The 16,117-nt window shown below is 36.8% G+C and overlaps 4 protein-coding genes across 10 annotated transcripts in view; 2 read left to right on the forward strand and 2 right to left on the reverse strand.

Moving 5' to 3' along the window:
• Positions 1-5,666, forward strand: part of LOC108738979 (peroxidase) — a 16,048-nt gene extending 10,382 nt beyond the window's left edge. Inside the window, exons 2-16 of the mRNA XM_018472612.1 lie at positions 1,792-1,974; positions 2,047-2,123; positions 2,187-2,277; positions 2,354-2,545; positions 2,623-2,819; positions 2,872-3,045; positions 3,109-3,187; positions 3,275-3,420; positions 3,495-3,622; positions 3,685-3,798; positions 3,861-3,993; positions 4,048-4,378; positions 4,444-4,575; positions 4,635-4,781; positions 4,840-5,666. Coding sequence (XP_018328114.1) covers positions 1,792-1,974; positions 2,047-2,123; positions 2,187-2,277; positions 2,354-2,545; positions 2,623-2,819; positions 2,872-3,045; positions 3,109-3,187; positions 3,275-3,420; positions 3,495-3,622; positions 3,685-3,798; positions 3,861-3,993; positions 4,048-4,378; positions 4,444-4,575; positions 4,635-4,781; positions 4,840-4,975 — 2,260 coding nt within the window. The 3' untranslated portion in view covers positions 4,976-5,666. The remainder of the gene's footprint in view (positions 1-1,791; positions 1,975-2,046; positions 2,124-2,186; positions 2,278-2,353; positions 2,546-2,622; positions 2,820-2,871; positions 3,046-3,108; positions 3,188-3,274; positions 3,421-3,494; positions 3,623-3,684; positions 3,799-3,860; positions 3,994-4,047; positions 4,379-4,443; positions 4,576-4,634; positions 4,782-4,839) is intronic.
• Positions 5,667-6,257: 591 nt separating this feature from the next.
• LOC108738989 (RNA-binding protein 1) lies at positions 6,258-9,241 on the reverse strand. 7 transcript variants are annotated; one of them, XM_018472630.2, is made up of 4 exons: positions 9,013-9,104; positions 8,692-8,904; positions 8,363-8,452; positions 6,258-7,805 (listed from the first exon to the last, which is right to left on the reverse strand). In XM_018472630.2, the coding sequence occupies exons 2-4, from the start codon at positions 8,898-8,900 to the stop codon at positions 7,376-7,378; spliced, it is 729 nt and encodes a 242-aa protein (XP_018328132.1). In that variant the 5' UTR covers positions 8,901-8,904; positions 9,013-9,104; the 3' UTR covers positions 6,258-7,375. The 7 variants fall into 7 exon arrangements, with proteins under 7 accessions (XP_018328132.1, XP_018328135.1, XP_018328134.1 ...); XM_018472631.1 differs by lacking the exon at positions 9,013-9,104 and adding an exon at positions 9,111-9,241 and having other exon boundaries at positions 6,264-7,805; positions 8,372-8,452; XM_018472629.1 differs by lacking the exon at positions 9,013-9,104 and adding an exon at positions 9,111-9,241 and having other exon boundaries at positions 6,264-7,805.
• A 71-nt stretch (positions 9,242-9,312) lies between these two features.
• Positions 9,313-10,193, forward strand: LOC108738991 (mediator of RNA polymerase II transcription subunit 18). Its single transcript, XM_018472638.2, has 2 exons — positions 9,313-9,373; positions 9,434-10,193. Exon 2 carries the CDS (start codon positions 9,439-9,441, stop codon positions 10,105-10,107), a length of 669 nt encoding a protein of 222 aa, XP_018328140.1. The 5' UTR covers positions 9,313-9,373; positions 9,434-9,438; the 3' UTR covers positions 10,108-10,193.
• A 29-nt stretch (positions 10,194-10,222) lies between these two features.
• Positions 10,223-15,308, reverse strand: LOC108738978 (polycomb protein Pcl). Its single transcript, XM_018472611.1, has 6 exons — positions 15,036-15,308; positions 14,294-14,760; positions 14,023-14,180; positions 13,571-13,743; positions 13,314-13,509; positions 10,223-13,060 (listed from the first exon to the last, which is right to left on the reverse strand). Exons 2-6 carry the CDS (start codon positions 14,715-14,717, stop codon positions 11,609-11,611), a joined length of 2,403 nt encoding a protein of 800 aa, XP_018328113.1. The 5' UTR covers positions 14,718-14,760; positions 15,036-15,308; the 3' UTR covers positions 10,223-11,608.
• Positions 15,309-16,117: the final 809 nt, after the last annotated feature.

Genomic DNA, 16,117 nt, shown 5'->3' on the forward strand with positions numbered 1-16,117 from the left:
CAATTTAATATTAGTTATGTTTTCACAAGGGTTGTTAAAGTTATTATTAATTATAATTACCATTATTATCATCCTTGTGTAACCCCAGTGAAAGGAAGCATAAAGGGGAGGCTTCCCTTGTCGAGGCCCCATACCCTTTGGACTGGTGAATGCCTTTTTCATTTATGATTTGATTAAATGGAAACCTGTTGAAAAATTTAGTATTAGTTACAAAAGCTGTTGTGCCTATATGTTCCCTAATATTTCGCCCATCTCATTAGGAGCATTTTTGGAAGTATGAATAAAAGCCTCATTGCCAGAACCATTACATCTACAAACGTTTATGTTGTTAGTCTACCTAATCCCAGGATGTTATCTCAAAGTCAAACCCAAGGATGGTCAGACGTATACCTATTGTAGAAATAAAAAGAAAGTAATCAAAACCCAATCTACAGAATGGCAATAAGCCAAAATTAAAAATTTGGGATACATTTTTGCATATATGTGTATATGTATCTATGTATTGAACGAAAGAGCTCCTCCACAGTTTGGACCACCAAATGTACAATATCTGCAATCATCGTCCAAACCTATTGTCGAAATATTAAAAATCTAACAAAACCCTAATTATTTGACCTCAAATAAACTAAGAATCTGTAATAAATAGCTGAAATTGATCCCCATGTTGCAACACGAAACCCACGCTACCTAAGAAAAAGTCCTTTATTCCTGAAAATATCTAAGAAACGGTAGACAAAACTTACCAATCAGTATATGGAAACACATTTCACCCACTAAAATCAAAATCAAATAAGGATTGGGGCTAAATATCTTCATGTACCCCCGGACATGTATAAGCGTTGTCTCCATGCTGCAATCCTTCTAGAAAATGATGAACGGAAATCTTCTTCGCTAAAAACTGGAATAACTTCCCAGTGGGGATAATCCTTTAGTTCATCAATTTCCCACCAGCACTTTAAAAAAGTTATTCATTAGATTATTCAACATGGAAATCCTTTTGTAGTCATGGTTTTCTATAAAGCAACCAAAGCCCTTCATGATAGGACAAAAAAGCGAATTTTTAAACTCAAAAACAAAAAAAAAACAATTTTCAATTTCAAACGAACAGTCGCAGGGGCAGTCGGATGTTCCCTACCAGAAGAGGTCAATTGCAGAACTGTAGACGAAAGCTTTTGGAGAGGGAATAGCGCGTATTTTGAAAGCAGTTGTACACCTTGATATAAAACAATCCCTTTTTTTGTCATAAAAGTTGTACAAATAAAGATGATTTAGCCTTAACTGTGCATGCCTTTATCTAATATAGAGTATGGTTTCAGCGAAATTGTTTTCAAAATTCTTCAGATGAAAATAAGTAGGTCCCTAATAACCTAACCTAAAACTTCAGATGTCAAATTTTCAATTCCATTGTTTTTTTGGGACTCAACTATAAGATTATGCCAATAAAGTGTCCAGTTTCACTAAACATAAGTCCCTTCCGCTGTACTTTGTGCCAAACCTATAATTAACGATATTAAACTAACCCCAAAACCGCAACGGGCCCCCCGCTTGTAAAAACATCACAACACACGTTAGAGCGTCCAAGGCCTTTACTTGGCTCTCTTCCCCCATTTAAACATCGACACAACAACCATCCACGAACCCTTTTTTTAAATAACAAGGCATAAGACGCCCATTCATCCTTAAACAAATCTAAAAACTACCCCAAGAAAAGGCATGAAAACTTTAAGAATTAGCATCCTTTTAAATGTTTAAATGTTAATTATACTTTATTTCTTCTCATTCTAATTTCAGACGATGGTTTTGGCCGTTGTTATTACTCCTAATATCGTTATGTCAAACCACATGGTCCATACAATTCACCCCTTTGGATGTAACAACGGGGGTTGATAGTACAGATTGTGCCCTAGTCTTAGACTCCCTCGGGACAAGTGACGCTTACGATTACACTTATAATTTGCTGAGAGGAACCCCGCTGTGAGTACCTATTCCCTAAACACGTTTAGGAACCCATTGATAAGCAATATCAAAACTAAACATTTTTTACAGTAACTACAACAACCCCCGGACATGTATAACGTACGGGGCTGTTAATGCAGCCTATCTTGATGCCAGAAAAAGAATTCGTACGTAAACAACAAAATATTACATTATAACATAATAATTTTTTTATATTGTTTTTCAAATAGATGTGGCCCAACCCCTGGGTGACTGGGCACCAGAACAATTGGCAACCGTAGGGGAACTACTCCTGGATATTTCCACCAATTTGGCGAGGACGTAAGTTTCCCGATAATTCCATTGTGTACTGTACATCAACTTTATTTATACATCTCTTATGTCTAATATTGTACAGGTACGGACTCAGTTACGAGGATATAGAAAAGAAACTACCCCTAATCGACACCTCCAAGACCCTAATTCGTGACGTGTGCCCCGCCTATTTATCCAACGTTGAATGTAGACCAGGAAAATACAGAAGATTCGATGGTCTTTGTAATAATCTGCAGCACCCCACGTGGGGTGCCACAAACACCCCATTTACTAGGTAAACTAATATATTTCACCATAACAAGGCCCGTTTGCCCTCAAAAAGATAATGACGTAATCAATGATGATTTTCAGACTAATAGGTCCATTATTTGCCGATGGTATGTCTGCACCCCGTATAAGTGTAACAGGTGGTCAACTACCCCTGTCTCGCGTGGTTTCACGCACAATGCATCCCGACGAGGGTTACCACGACCACGCGGGTACCGTCATGGTCATTGCCTGGGGACAATTCATGGATCACGACTTCACATTAACCGGAACCCCTTTGGGTAATTATTTCATCTCATTATTACCAATTTAGGCTTCACTTATTAATTGCAGACCCCTTGAACCGAAACGACCCGGAAGAATGCTGTAATAGGCCTTATCATCTCAAGAACCCCTATTGTAACGAGATCCCCATACCTGAAGACGATTACTTTTACAGACTATTCAATGTCAAGTGTTTAGATTTTGTAAGAGCTTTGCCAGCTGTAAGACCAGGGTGCAGATTAGGTAAAGTCCCTACGGGTTGATTATAATCGAATGTGACCCTCTAAAGAAAAAGAGATTTTACAGGTTCGAGGACACCATTTAACACCCTTACAGGAGTCATTGATGGGAACACAGTCTATGGCATCACCGAAAAGTTTGCAAGGTAATTGTAATAGTGGGAAGATTATTTAATTCCTTAAGGAGGATTATTTGATTCCTTAAAAGCCAAATGTTGCCTTTTTATCCACAGAAAACTACGAACAGGATACGGAGGTTTATTAAGGATGAATCCTTCCTTCAACCAATATGGTTTGAAGGATTTGCTTCCCCTAAAACTGGACATTCCAGACGAGGGCTGTACAAGACCAAATGCAACAATGTACTGCTTTGAAGCGGGTGAGAATTTATTATATTTATTTTCAACGTTTCGTTAATGTGAACATGCATCAAATAACTGCGATTATTTTCAGGGGAAATTCGGGTCAACGAACAACTAATCTTGACCTGCATGCACACGTTAATGGCTAGAGAACACAACAGGATAGCGAAAGGCTTGGCGGAAATTAACCCCCATTGGGACGATGAAATCCTATTCCAAGTAAATAATAATTAATAAAGAAGCATTTATTAAAGAAAAGTCTGTAAAAAACTGAATTTCAGGAAGCCAGAAGGATTGTAATAGCGGAGATACAACATGTTACCTACAACGAATTTTTGCCAATACTTTTGGGCAAAGATGTGATGCAAAAATTTGGACTTCTTTTACAAAAAGATGTAAGAAGTATTTCAATTAATAAAATTTTTGTGTCATTCACCACTTTTAAATTTTGACATAGGGCTATTGGGACGGTTATGATCCCTCTGTAAACCCAGGGATTATCGATGCTTTCTCGGCTGCAGCCTTCAGGTTCGGCCACTCCCTCCTCCCAACGGCTGTAGAAAGATGGAGCAAAGCCCACAAATTTATAGGTACCTACCTCATAATAATCAATGTACACTTTTAATGTTTTATTTCATTAATAGCTTCCAAGCGTTTGTCCGATTTAATTCGAAGACCTTTCGACCTGTACAGGCCAGGAATTCTGGACGAATACTTTATGGGTCTAATGAACCAAGTGGCCCAAGCCATGGACGATTCAATAACCCAAGAGGTCACCAACCACCTGTTCAAAAAAGCTGGAGCGAGGTTCGGCTTGGACCTGGTCAGTTTCAACATGCAAAGGGGAAGAGAGTTTGGAATCCCAGGGTACATGGAGTTTAGGAAGTTCTGCGGCTTGCCAGAAGCGCACAGTTTTGACGACCTTTTCAGCGCCATGCCCAACGAAACCGTTAGGAAATATACCACTATATTTGAGTAAGTTTTCAAAAATACAAAACAAAATCGAATATTAATCATTTTGATTTGTTTTCTGTTACTAGACATCCAAATGACGTAGATCTATGGTCAGGGGGGGTGTCGGAAAGACCTTTGCCGGGGAGTATGCTGGGGCCAACGTTTGCGTGTATCATTGCAACCCAATTGAGTTATTCGAGACGGGGGGACAGATTTTGGTAAGTGTTCTTTCTGACTAAAGAGGTAACTGTTATTAAATCCAGAAAATTTTCTTAAGGTACGAACTGCCCAATCAGCCCTCGTCGTTCACCCCCGAACAGCTCCAAGAAGTACGTAAAACGCGACTGGCTCGACTCATTTGCGATAACACGGACCTCATAGACTCGATTCAGTTGTACCCAATGGTACTCCCCGATCACGAAATGTACGCAAAAGTGTTTCTCCTTAAAGTCCATTGTACTTTTATTATTCCTTCTTTTTAGAAACCCCCGAGTGCCGTGTAAGAGTGGCGTCATGCCCACCATGGACCTTACTAAATGGGCCGATTTCCAAACGGGATCAAATCATTTAAACGCCTTTTCGAACGGTTTTAATTACGACTCTCTATTAGGGAAATAAAAAGGAACATCAGATAAGGATAAAGTTCCCTTTACGTATTAGTCAAACGAAACCTAAGGACAAGATCTTTTTTTCACAAAGCTTAAGTTGCCATCGAAATTAGAACGTACTGTATAACATTTCTCGTCGTTTAATGTCATAACAATTACGTTTCATTTTAAGCACGTATATTGAAGAACTTTTTATCAGTTTTTATTTACCTTTAAGAATTCTACCTCTCATACACTCAGTACATACAGTTCAAATAAATAATTAATAATCATTGTCCTATTTGAAAGCAAACTCGTGTATGTATATATACACAAGCCACAACAAAATCTTTACCTATTAATTAATTAAATAATTAATTATTACTTCATCCCACAATCAGACATTTGTAAATGTAAATAAAAGAATTAATTTATTACTAAGCCTGCATCTTAGTCGTAAAAGTGCATTGTGTGAATGGATAAGAAAATAATAAATGTTTTTTGTATATATTTTTCATTTTTGTAACGTGAATTTCATAAATATAAAAGTTTCACAAGTAGTTGAGAAGTTTTGAATTCAAATTCAAACCCTAACAATACGTAGGCCACCCATCATACACTAAAACTAACTACTACTACCACCTACGCGCCCTCTACAAGCCAGACGCCAAACCAAACTGATACATAAAAAACGAAAGTAACACAAAACGAAATTAAAAAGTCAAATGTAATATTACTACCCTCTCAGAAGTTGTCTTACACGAAAATCCAAATAGGAAAAGTATCTTAATAAATTAAATACCAGCCCTATTTAATCAAAATATAAAAGACAACTTGCAGATAATGACGAAATACAGACGAAGCCACTGCCATTATCATCTTGAATAAATAAACCCCATTGTGCCTTAGTTAAATAACAAAGCAATATTTGAATTAAAAAATACAAATTAATTCGTTTCATTCAAGTATATATTCGAATTACGCAAAGAAAAATTCGAGGCGCCCTCTATTAACTACTAGCTAAACGATAGTTAGAACGTTATAATATGGAAAACCACATTCTTCACAATATTTGTATTTGAAAAACTGAATAATTCCGTAGCAGTAAAAACTCCTACCCATCAAATCATTATTAAAATGTAATAAATTATTTCGTAAAAAAATATAAACCCAATTTCAGGGAAAAAAAATCGAATTCAAAAACGCATGAATTCGCCCGACGGAGACACACATCTTAATCGTACACAAATTTCCTTTTCATTAAAACAAACTAATATTCCACTAACAACGAGGATAAGGATAAAGGCAATGTGTATATGTATATTTAAAAAATTGTTTTGTTTCTTTTATTACTATACAGTCGTACGACTTATGATTTTCCAAAAAGGAATACAGAAATGTTTGCAATACGCACGTAAAAAGCTATGTAAATGAACATGCACAATTTCAGAAACTAAATTCCACGTCCGAACAGAGAAACAACGATTCGGGAATGCCTGAGCTCCCCTGCCAACGGTGTCCCTAATTAGCAATTCGTTGAACACAACCAACACGAATTACACCTTCTCGTCATTTCTTTTTTGTAAACTTACGAATAAGAATGCAAAATTACACCTACATATATAAAAGAAATAATAATTACAATACAAATGAAGTGAATTCAATTACACAATTGTTTTCGTATTATGCTTTTGTTTTGCAGATTACTTTTTACTTAATTAAAGTTACTAATGATAACTAAAAAAATTACAAGGAAGATTCTCCGTCGATATCATTTGTTTTTGTGGTTTTACGTAGTGGCACGCGAAAATATAAGAAGTGATTATACGAGAGACAAACACGAGCGATTTGAATTATCGGCGATCTCTCGAGTCGGAGCGACTTCTCCTGCTCCTGCTGCGAGACCTGGACCTGGGAGACCGAGAACGACGTGGAGAACGTGACCTAAAACATACAATGACTACTGAAGGACAGTGAGATACCAGTGAATACTATACACCACAACCTGAAAAAGTGACTCACCAACAAACAAGAACAAACAAAAAAAAATAAACTAAATTGCTACTACTTACGATACAAAATGCGAAGAACGTAGACCTAGAGACAGAAAACCCAAAACATAGGTCATAGTAAATTATACCAAAAGTATTTACCTTCTCCGCAGCCACACTGATCACCAGGATACAAAATGAAACAACATTTAGAAGGCCTATTAACTACACGTAAACTTTCTCTAGATACAGAAAACTTTTAGCAATACTAAATTTATATTTAAACCTAAGAAAATCTGGAAACTTTTAATGTTATAAAATTTCTTGGTCAAACACTAGGATTAGCAAGTGCAATTCTAACATAACTTCCATAGTCCAATAACTTTTAAATAGGATTTTTTTTTTCATGTCAGTCAGTTGCTTCATTTTGAACCTGGGGGTCATGACTGGGGTTTTATTGGGAGAGCGCGAGATGAAAAATACGGAAGTTTGGCGAAGGAGAGACCAATTTTCGACGTCGTTTTCGTTGATGTGGGAGTGGTAGTAGTAGTAGTAGTTGATGGTGGTGTTGATGATTTAGGTGGGTTGGTATGTTGAACCGATGTGGACGATGCCGGAGAAGCATGGTGGGTGAAGAATTTGATTTTTTCGAAAAAAACCCCGAAGAAAAGCTGACAAATGACGCAGAGTAGCAGCAACAGGTGGCTGAGTAGAGAATTGTAGTAGTAGTAGTAGTAGCAGCAGTAATAAGTGGTTGAAATAACCACCCAATTTTTTGTAGGTGGTGTGTATGACGAGATGTGTAGCCGGGAAGGGTTTGGGGCTCGAACGATGGGGTTGAGAACGAGAGCAGTAACGCTGCCCTGCAATCTATGCCAAACTACATTTACCACCTGTTTCAAATATACTACTTCTTTTGTTTCATATTAAAATAAAATCTCTCAAATTTCTGCTACTATTACGCCAATGTTTTAGAAATAAATCTCGGACAAGAAAACGTCTTTTTACCTTTGACAAAATTAAATGAACCCAAAACTTCTATTAAACTAAATTAATTATTAAAAACTGTATTATTCTTGATAGCCTTAGGACTGATAATTTACTTATAATAACGCTCATTACTTTCTTATCCAGCATGTAAAAAGTTTTAATATTTCCAAAAACCGATATTTTATCCTCAGTTTCAAAACCTCAAATACATTATCTTTTTTTTACAAGCATTAGCCAAAATTAAAAACATTAAAAACCAAATTCAAGAACAGTTATGTTCTCAAAATCACAAAATTACTTGACCAATTTATGAGCTTATTAATGTTTTTATTGGCAAAATTAAACATTGGTACTAGTTGAATATCTGTGCAAATTATGGTTCAAACTCTTTTTTGAAATTTTGATTGTTCAACTAGTACCCCCTAAAACTAACTGACCTGGAATACCTTGGTGGTGGTCTACGACCTCCGCCACGACGTGACCTGCCATTGGACATCTCTACTCGAATCCTGGTACCACAGCAGCGCCTGAAACACAACACAAACAAATTTTTGACTAACACATGACATGAGAGCTACATGAAAACAATTAATACACCTCAATATGCACGGTACTCTTAGTGTAGGTATATAAGCAATGTATTGAAAACATTGTGATGGTAATTACCATATAAAAGAAGAATGAAGAGTTGAGTAGTTGATTAGGTGTCGAAAGTTGTTACATGTGACGAATTTGAAGAAGTTTTTGAAGGTGTTGGTTGACTTACGTTCCATCTAATCCACGAACTGCATCTTCTGCGTCACGAGGATCTTCGAATTCAACAAAGGCGAAGCCTGGAGGATTTCGAGCAACCCACACGTTCCTCAAAGGACCATATTTGCTGAATGCACTTTCTATCTCATGTTTACTGGCTGAAGATCCCAAATTGCCCACGTAGACTTTGCATGCCAAATCCCATTCACGATATCGAGACATCTTCCTGTAATATGTTAAATGCACACTATAACATAAACAACACTATCAGACAAATTCACAAATTTTCTTTGTTCCCACCCTTAACAAAATAGTCAAGTGCTCTAACTTTTACCTGTTGGAGAAGATTACAAGATATTTAACGATAAATGATCAATTAATTCGAACGATTTAAAGGAGAATTACAATAAATAAACATGAAACCTGACTTACACCTTAAATTTTACAAAATGGCGTAAACTATATGCTCCTAACCACTTTCACCTACGAAAACTGTCTACACCAGTAATGGTTGTTAGTCCCGTCACCCATTTCGCAAAGACCATAGATAATAAATCTACAAAGGGTAAGGCAAAGACATACGTCATCAACGGTCAATAAAACCGAATTTGTGTTAAATAAATCAGATTTTATTTTTTCAGGTTGGCCATTGCTATAACCATGCTATAACCTTGAGTTTCAACAAAAGTTTTAAGGTTATATTGTCAAATTTTTGATATTTTTATAAATTAAAGCTAATATTTATATCAATTTAGTAAAAATGACTTCTCCAGGATCTGCAGTGGACTCCTTGAGTGCTGCTATAAAATGTAATATAATACCAAACCAGGAATATTTGCTACAGGGTTCAGTTCTCGACCAGTACGTAGAAGTCCTTCTTCATCGACTCCGTGGTTTGTGCGATAATGTTGATAGTGGCCCCGAATCGTTCAATGATCATGAGCTGTGCTTCACACTGCGTGGTAATACACCTAATTCTTCAATGGTTTTGCCCTTACGTGTGAGAAGAGCCCTAGATGTACCAGACGCCCCCTGGCAACTTCGGTACGTGGGTCAGCACGAATTGGGGGACAAAAACAGACCAACCGCAGTACGTTCTAGTATAGATATGGCCTGCAGTTCTACTATTGTGGAATTTTTAACAGAATTAGGATGTAGAGTGGACTTTGAATACATTGCCCGTGGTTACATGTTTAGAAAAGGCAGGATGAAAATTACTGTGTCCAAAATATTCAAAATGGGCAGTATGGCAAGTAAACCCAACGAGAGCGTCGAGCCTATTTCCCAGAGTTATCTGGTAGAACTATCAGTCCTTGCTCCTTCAGGACAAGATGCTATTGCCGAAGACATGCGTATATTTGCTGAACAACTAAAACCGTTAGTACAGTTGGAAAAAATAGACTACAAAAGACTGGCTCACATTCAGTGAGCTTATGTGATACTGATAATTAAGTGTATGTAATAATTCATCATATTTTTATTTATTTATAAGAACTGACTTGTAATTATGGTTTTAAGTTTTTAATTGAAATAAGACAATGGAAACTAGTTGTCGATTTATTTAACGTTTGATAAAAATACAATTTAGTACTGAAATTTGTATGCATTTCTTTTCTTCATTTAAATACGACAAAACAGGCAGTTCTTATATTTTTTCTTACCTAAGGGGTAAAAGTATACAACAAAATGGTCTATGGGGATTACGCTAAATAGGCGATCACATCGCAAATACATTAGTTATACCCAAGAAAGTCAGTCTCATCAACTACTCCATTATAAATAATAAATTGAAGTTGAAAATGTACACAGCTCTTAATTTACAGTAGACAAATCAAGGTTGAATTATAAAGCGGAAATATTCGTAAAAGTAATGTTGAGTATAACAACGAGAGTGACTTTATTTAATTAATTAATTAAAAAGAAAAAATAACAGGTCCTGATAATTTGGTTTTTATCTACCTCAAAAAAGAACGTCTTTATACATTTTCTTGCCTAAAAATTACTAATAAACTAACTAAAAAAATGAACTTTTTGCATTTTTACAGGTAATATGTTATTAATATATTATTTACAAACAGCGTGTTAGCTAAAAATCCAAATTACCAGAACGTCAATGTTTGAACAGTCACAGTTAAATGCCTAATTTTAGGGAATTATTTTAGCTCAATCACAGCTGAACAATAATTCATTTTTTGTAGCAAAAGGGTTGCAAAAAGTACAGCAAGCGATCCTCTGAATCTGTCTCAATGTCCAGCAGTTAAAAAAAGAATTACATACAAACAACACAATTAAAGCATTCAGAAGAGTACGTTACAAAAATTAATAGATAATAATAATTACATAATTAATAATGTCGTCGCTGTACTTTATTCAACTAAATGATGCCCTAACTAACCCATTTGTACAAATAATAATTCTACATACAGTATCGATAATAATAACAGAAATGTATTTAGTTATTAATCGATAACGAAACCATACATAACAAGAATGGCAGTGATAAAGAAATTTGGCAGTCGAGAAACACCTTTTCAATTAATAATTATTAAACGAAGGCAGTTTGTGCTGCTGGCTGCTACTGCTGCTGCTGTTGCTGTTTTTGTTGTTGTTGTTGTTGTTGTAATGGCCTGTACACGGCCCCGTCAATCAAACCCCAAATAAAACAATAATCAAGCCCATAAAAAAAGTCCACCAATTTTGATCAAAATTACGTAATTTTTCGTAGACATTACTACACCAAACATCAATTAATTAATCTACGACGACATCGTACATGAACCACTCTTAATCCCTCGCCACATCGTAGCCACCCACCACCTGTTCGTACTTTACTTTACTTACAAAGTCACAACAACAACGTGTAGCACGACTGCAGCGGTGACTGTGATCCTCACGTGCCCCCACGACGTACCGTCGACGGTAGCTCTCGATCAGGTCATTCCATTACTAGGTCCCTCCCATTCTATCAGGTATTGTATTCTCCCGCAAGGCCCCACACGTTTAGCTTTGACGGCAAACCGTTCGCCCGCTGCAATCCTGTTGGCAGCTCCGAAATAAATATTCACGGAACTCTTCAAATCGTCCATGTCTATGTCGGGCTCCTGTTTAACGGGACTAGGTTTGGGGGTAGGCGGATTGGAAGAGGTGGAACTAGGGACTTTTTCCTTTTCGTTTTTGTCCTGGCGCTGTCGAAGTCGACGTCCGTTCAGAGCGTAGTCCACGCAACTGGAAATTTGGGACGACGATGATGTGTTAGTCGTTGTTTGCTGTTGGAGACTAGATCGTAGGCTGCGTTGATCTGGACGAGCGGGGACTACCGTAGCCGTTTTGCTTGCAGTGGGCTGTCCCGTTGCCGTGTACATGGCCATTTGCCCGACACGTCCCCTTCGCAAGCGACGCCTTTTAACCTCCCCATTCGGGCCTATACATATGTCCTTTTCGCTCAGTTGGCGTTTCATAGGGCGAATTACTGGAGTCCCGGGTATAACAGCAGTCAGAGGTAAGGGTAATGTGATAGCATCCTTGCTGCGTCGTTTTTTGCCTCTAAACGCGCTGCCGTCGTCTCCTGTACCTCTTAGAAGCGTCAAAAACGGATTGTTCTTGCCTTTAAAGTCCTTCGGGGGCGGTATTATCAAGTCTAATGTGCTCTTTGACGACGTTTCATCACCGGATGTGTCGCAAGGCGTGTTTGGAAATTCTAAGGAGTTGGTAGGATCTACCAATTTTTCAGCTTGATCTTGAATGACTGACGGCGGTGTAGGAGGCGCCGAAACAGACGTGGGAGGCGTCGGAGGTAAAATTGCAGTTTTGTCTTGTTCTTCTTTCACCTCCGGCGGCTTTGCTTTCTGTTTACGGAGCAACTTCTCCCGTTCCCGATTCATACTGTTCAGGAATTGTTTGCGACGTTGGAGACTGATTTTCGGGAACGGGACGCTCTTCTTCGCGCATCCGGCCCCATGAAACTCGTTTTTAATATACAATTTCGAATTCATTTCGAGTCTATTTTCTTCTGCTAAGTCGGCGTCTGGACTAGGGCATGGGGATTCCGTCTCTGACAGGGCGCTGCTCTCTTGATATGCGGTACCCATCATGATATTGAGCATGTGATTATCGACGGGGATGATCATTTTAGTGTCGTTGGCTTTGAAAAGCGGTAAAAACTGCAACTTTCTGTTCCCTTGCCATCGTTCTCTAAGTTCCTGCTCGCAAACAGGCCCTGTCGGTGGTAGAGTTACGCAAGGGGCCGGGGGCGGAAGTCGTACCCTTAAACCCCATATTGTCGTCCTCTTCTTGATTTCACGGCCACATTTGAAACGAATCCTATTGTTTGTAAGCACCGACAAAATATTTTCTCTCCTTTCTACCTTCGATACATTGTAAATCTGAAACAATAACAAAATTATGAAATCATATTTATCATGTTTTTTATTTATTTATGTATTAACTGTTTCTCTTGTAAGCCACGTACAAGTGTTATTAGCAAACCTAATGTAAAATAACTATTACATTTTCATCTGCAAACGGTTTAAAATTTAATCTTCCAACACTATTAATTACTTTTATTCATGTAAAACTAAAGGACTTATTGCCTCGATTATCAATTTTCTTAATAAAAAAATAAATGTTGCAGTAAACCTTTGGTGGTAGTTGTAAAGCATGCCAATTATCGTTTATGTATGGAATGATAACAGTGTCGAGGTCGTAATACTTCTTAGAATGGTAAGCAGTCAAGTTAAAGACCATCAGATGCACCAGGTCGACCCATTTCAGCTCTAACCGACGAAGGAACTCTTTTCCATAATTACAAATAGCACACACAAATACGTAGAACCTAGAAATAAAAGCAACTTTATTATCTACTCTCTGGGAGATTACAGAAAATAAGATCTAACCTATCACCACAGTAAAGAGGATACTGAAGGCATCGAACGCACTTCTCATGGAACCATTGTCGACACCGACCACACTGCAGCATTTGGGTATACCATTCTCCATTCTGGCCACAATAACAATAAATTTGTTCCATATTGACTCGGTGATAAGCGTCCCAATTTAAAGCGTACGGCTGAAAATATTTTTAAATAAAAAAGGGAATTGTTTCTTTTCTTCAACTGTATCTGACTAGATTGGTTTATTTTATAATTCATATTATTCAGTAACTCTACAATATTACTCAAATTTATGTAAAAATAACTTGATTTAATTATAATTATTTCGACGTTTTCCTTTAGTTTAATAATGTAGTGTGACCTACTAAATACCTATGTATTACTTTTCTAGACATTGTATGGGGCTTTCCCCTTTGAAAAATATAATAATAAAAGTAACAACAATTAGGACTCACGTCATAGGGAAACGAAGTGGGAAGTAAGGAGGATGTGGAGTTGTCAATTCCTGAGCAAATCTTACGGATGGAATCCTTACGCAGCTGCTTGTACTCGGCGTTTCTCCGTTGCCTATGGGGCTCACTCTCCATACACCTTCTACACATCCAACTCGTTCCTAAGTTTTATTTTATGATTAATGGCAGCAGCATTAAGTTGATATTCAAATATAAATTACAGTAACATAATAAACACAAATAAAAGAACTATATAAAAACAAGAGTGAATTACCTTCTTTAAGGCAAATGGTTGGGATCTCAGGCTGGTGACAGCGTTGATGGTAACCGCGGCCACACTTATCACAGACAGAGATCTCATGCTTGTCCTTTGGTGCAGATTTTTTACAGACAACACACAGCAGGTCCTCTTGTTCAGGTGTGCTAAGTTTGGTCAGGTCCTTGACACTGGACCAGTTCTCTGTGTTGTCTCCAAATTTCACTAAACACTGTTCTCTAATACTATCAACTTCTACCACAGTCCCCAGGTAGTACCTGCCATCCTTGTGTTTTAAAAGAACATCTTGCCCAGGACTGAATCCTACCCTCTCCTTCTCCACACTGGTTGTCGAGTCTGGTACAGCAGCCTCTTCAGTCTCAACCAAAGACCTTTTGCTCCGCGTGTTTTGTAATGCCGCAGATGTAACAGTCGAAGTCATTTTGGGGTTCGTATGATCGGAGACGTCTTGTCAAAGCTCTCACCTAATGTAAAATGTAATGAAGATATGTAAATACTTCGGAAGCCCGATAATGACTTAGCCAATATTAATAAGACTTTCCAAATCATTATACAAAGAAATTGTTTTTATATTAAACTCTTATGTCACTGTCAACATAAACACGGTAACAACTGCGAGTTCCCACCCTATACGATCCAAAAATCGGCCATTTAACAATTTTTAGAAGAGACAAAAACATCGTTTACAAACGTTTATGGTCTAGTCTAAATAATACAACTAATTATTTTTAAGGAATACCTTTGAAAGTATCGTCTCCTCTCAACACGTAAGTCCATTCAGTATGATTACATTTGCGGCCATTAGAACAACTGTTTGTGTGATCCCGCCAAAGAGGCACCTACGGATTTTTCTTTCATTTATTCAATTTTTCGATAGGGATTCTTGTAAATTATCATCTCTAAAGCAAGATAGCTTAACAAATCGCCCGAAATCGAAAGTTTTCATTCACTATTATAACTTTTATTTAAAAATATTTCAAAATCTTAACGAATTAAAGACTTTGTAGGTGGCGTTACCAACAGCATTCAGTGTTTTTACCAAATAACCCAGATTAAAAACAAAAACTTGACAAATCAAAATCACTAAATATTTGCAACATTTAGGAAGTACTCGCTAACATAAGCTGAATTAAATCAGTTAGATATCAGCTATTTATATCAAATGTTTTACAGGCAAGAAAATAGGTAAAATGCGTTCCAAGTGCACACATTTAGTATTCAAAATAATTTACTATGATAAATCCTGCAAAAATTGCATTTAACCAAGATTATTCCTAAGAGTTACTAATATGTGCATACTTACAAATTATTACACGATTTCCCAGTTGAAATGGATAATCAGGCCTATATGGGGTCCACAAAGTAATGTAAACAATACTTACATAATTAATGAACAGTTGAAATCAAATTAAGTTTATTTTACAGACTTTATTTTGCAAACATTTCTATCTTATATAAAGTTTATTACGAACACACAAAAATTAAAAACTGTTTGTTTTTTACTTATCAAACACCTCTCTATATTAATTTTGTTTAATAAAAGTAATTGAATTAACGACTCTCGATTAAAATTAATAATCGTTTTGTTCTTTTTTATCTTATTTTACCCACCTGAAACGGACATAAACGTGTCGAACTTGTTTTTTGGTTTCTTCCCTTTAAATAAAACGAAAGGCTTTTGAAAAGTAAAAAACAAACTGTTTTATTTATAATTTACAATAATACATTATAAATTAACTTCATGGTAATATTAATAATAATAATAATAACAATGCAAGTTTGTGTTCAGTGTTTTTATTATTTCTAAACATCACTATATTC

The sequence above is a fragment of the Agrilus planipennis genome, unplaced genomic scaffold (genome assembly GCF_000699045.2).
Source record: "Agrilus planipennis isolate EAB-ADULT unplaced genomic scaffold, Apla_2.0 scaffold134, whole genome shotgun sequence".
Taxonomy (NCBI): Eukaryota; Metazoa; Arthropoda; class Insecta; order Coleoptera; family Buprestidae; genus Agrilus; species Agrilus planipennis.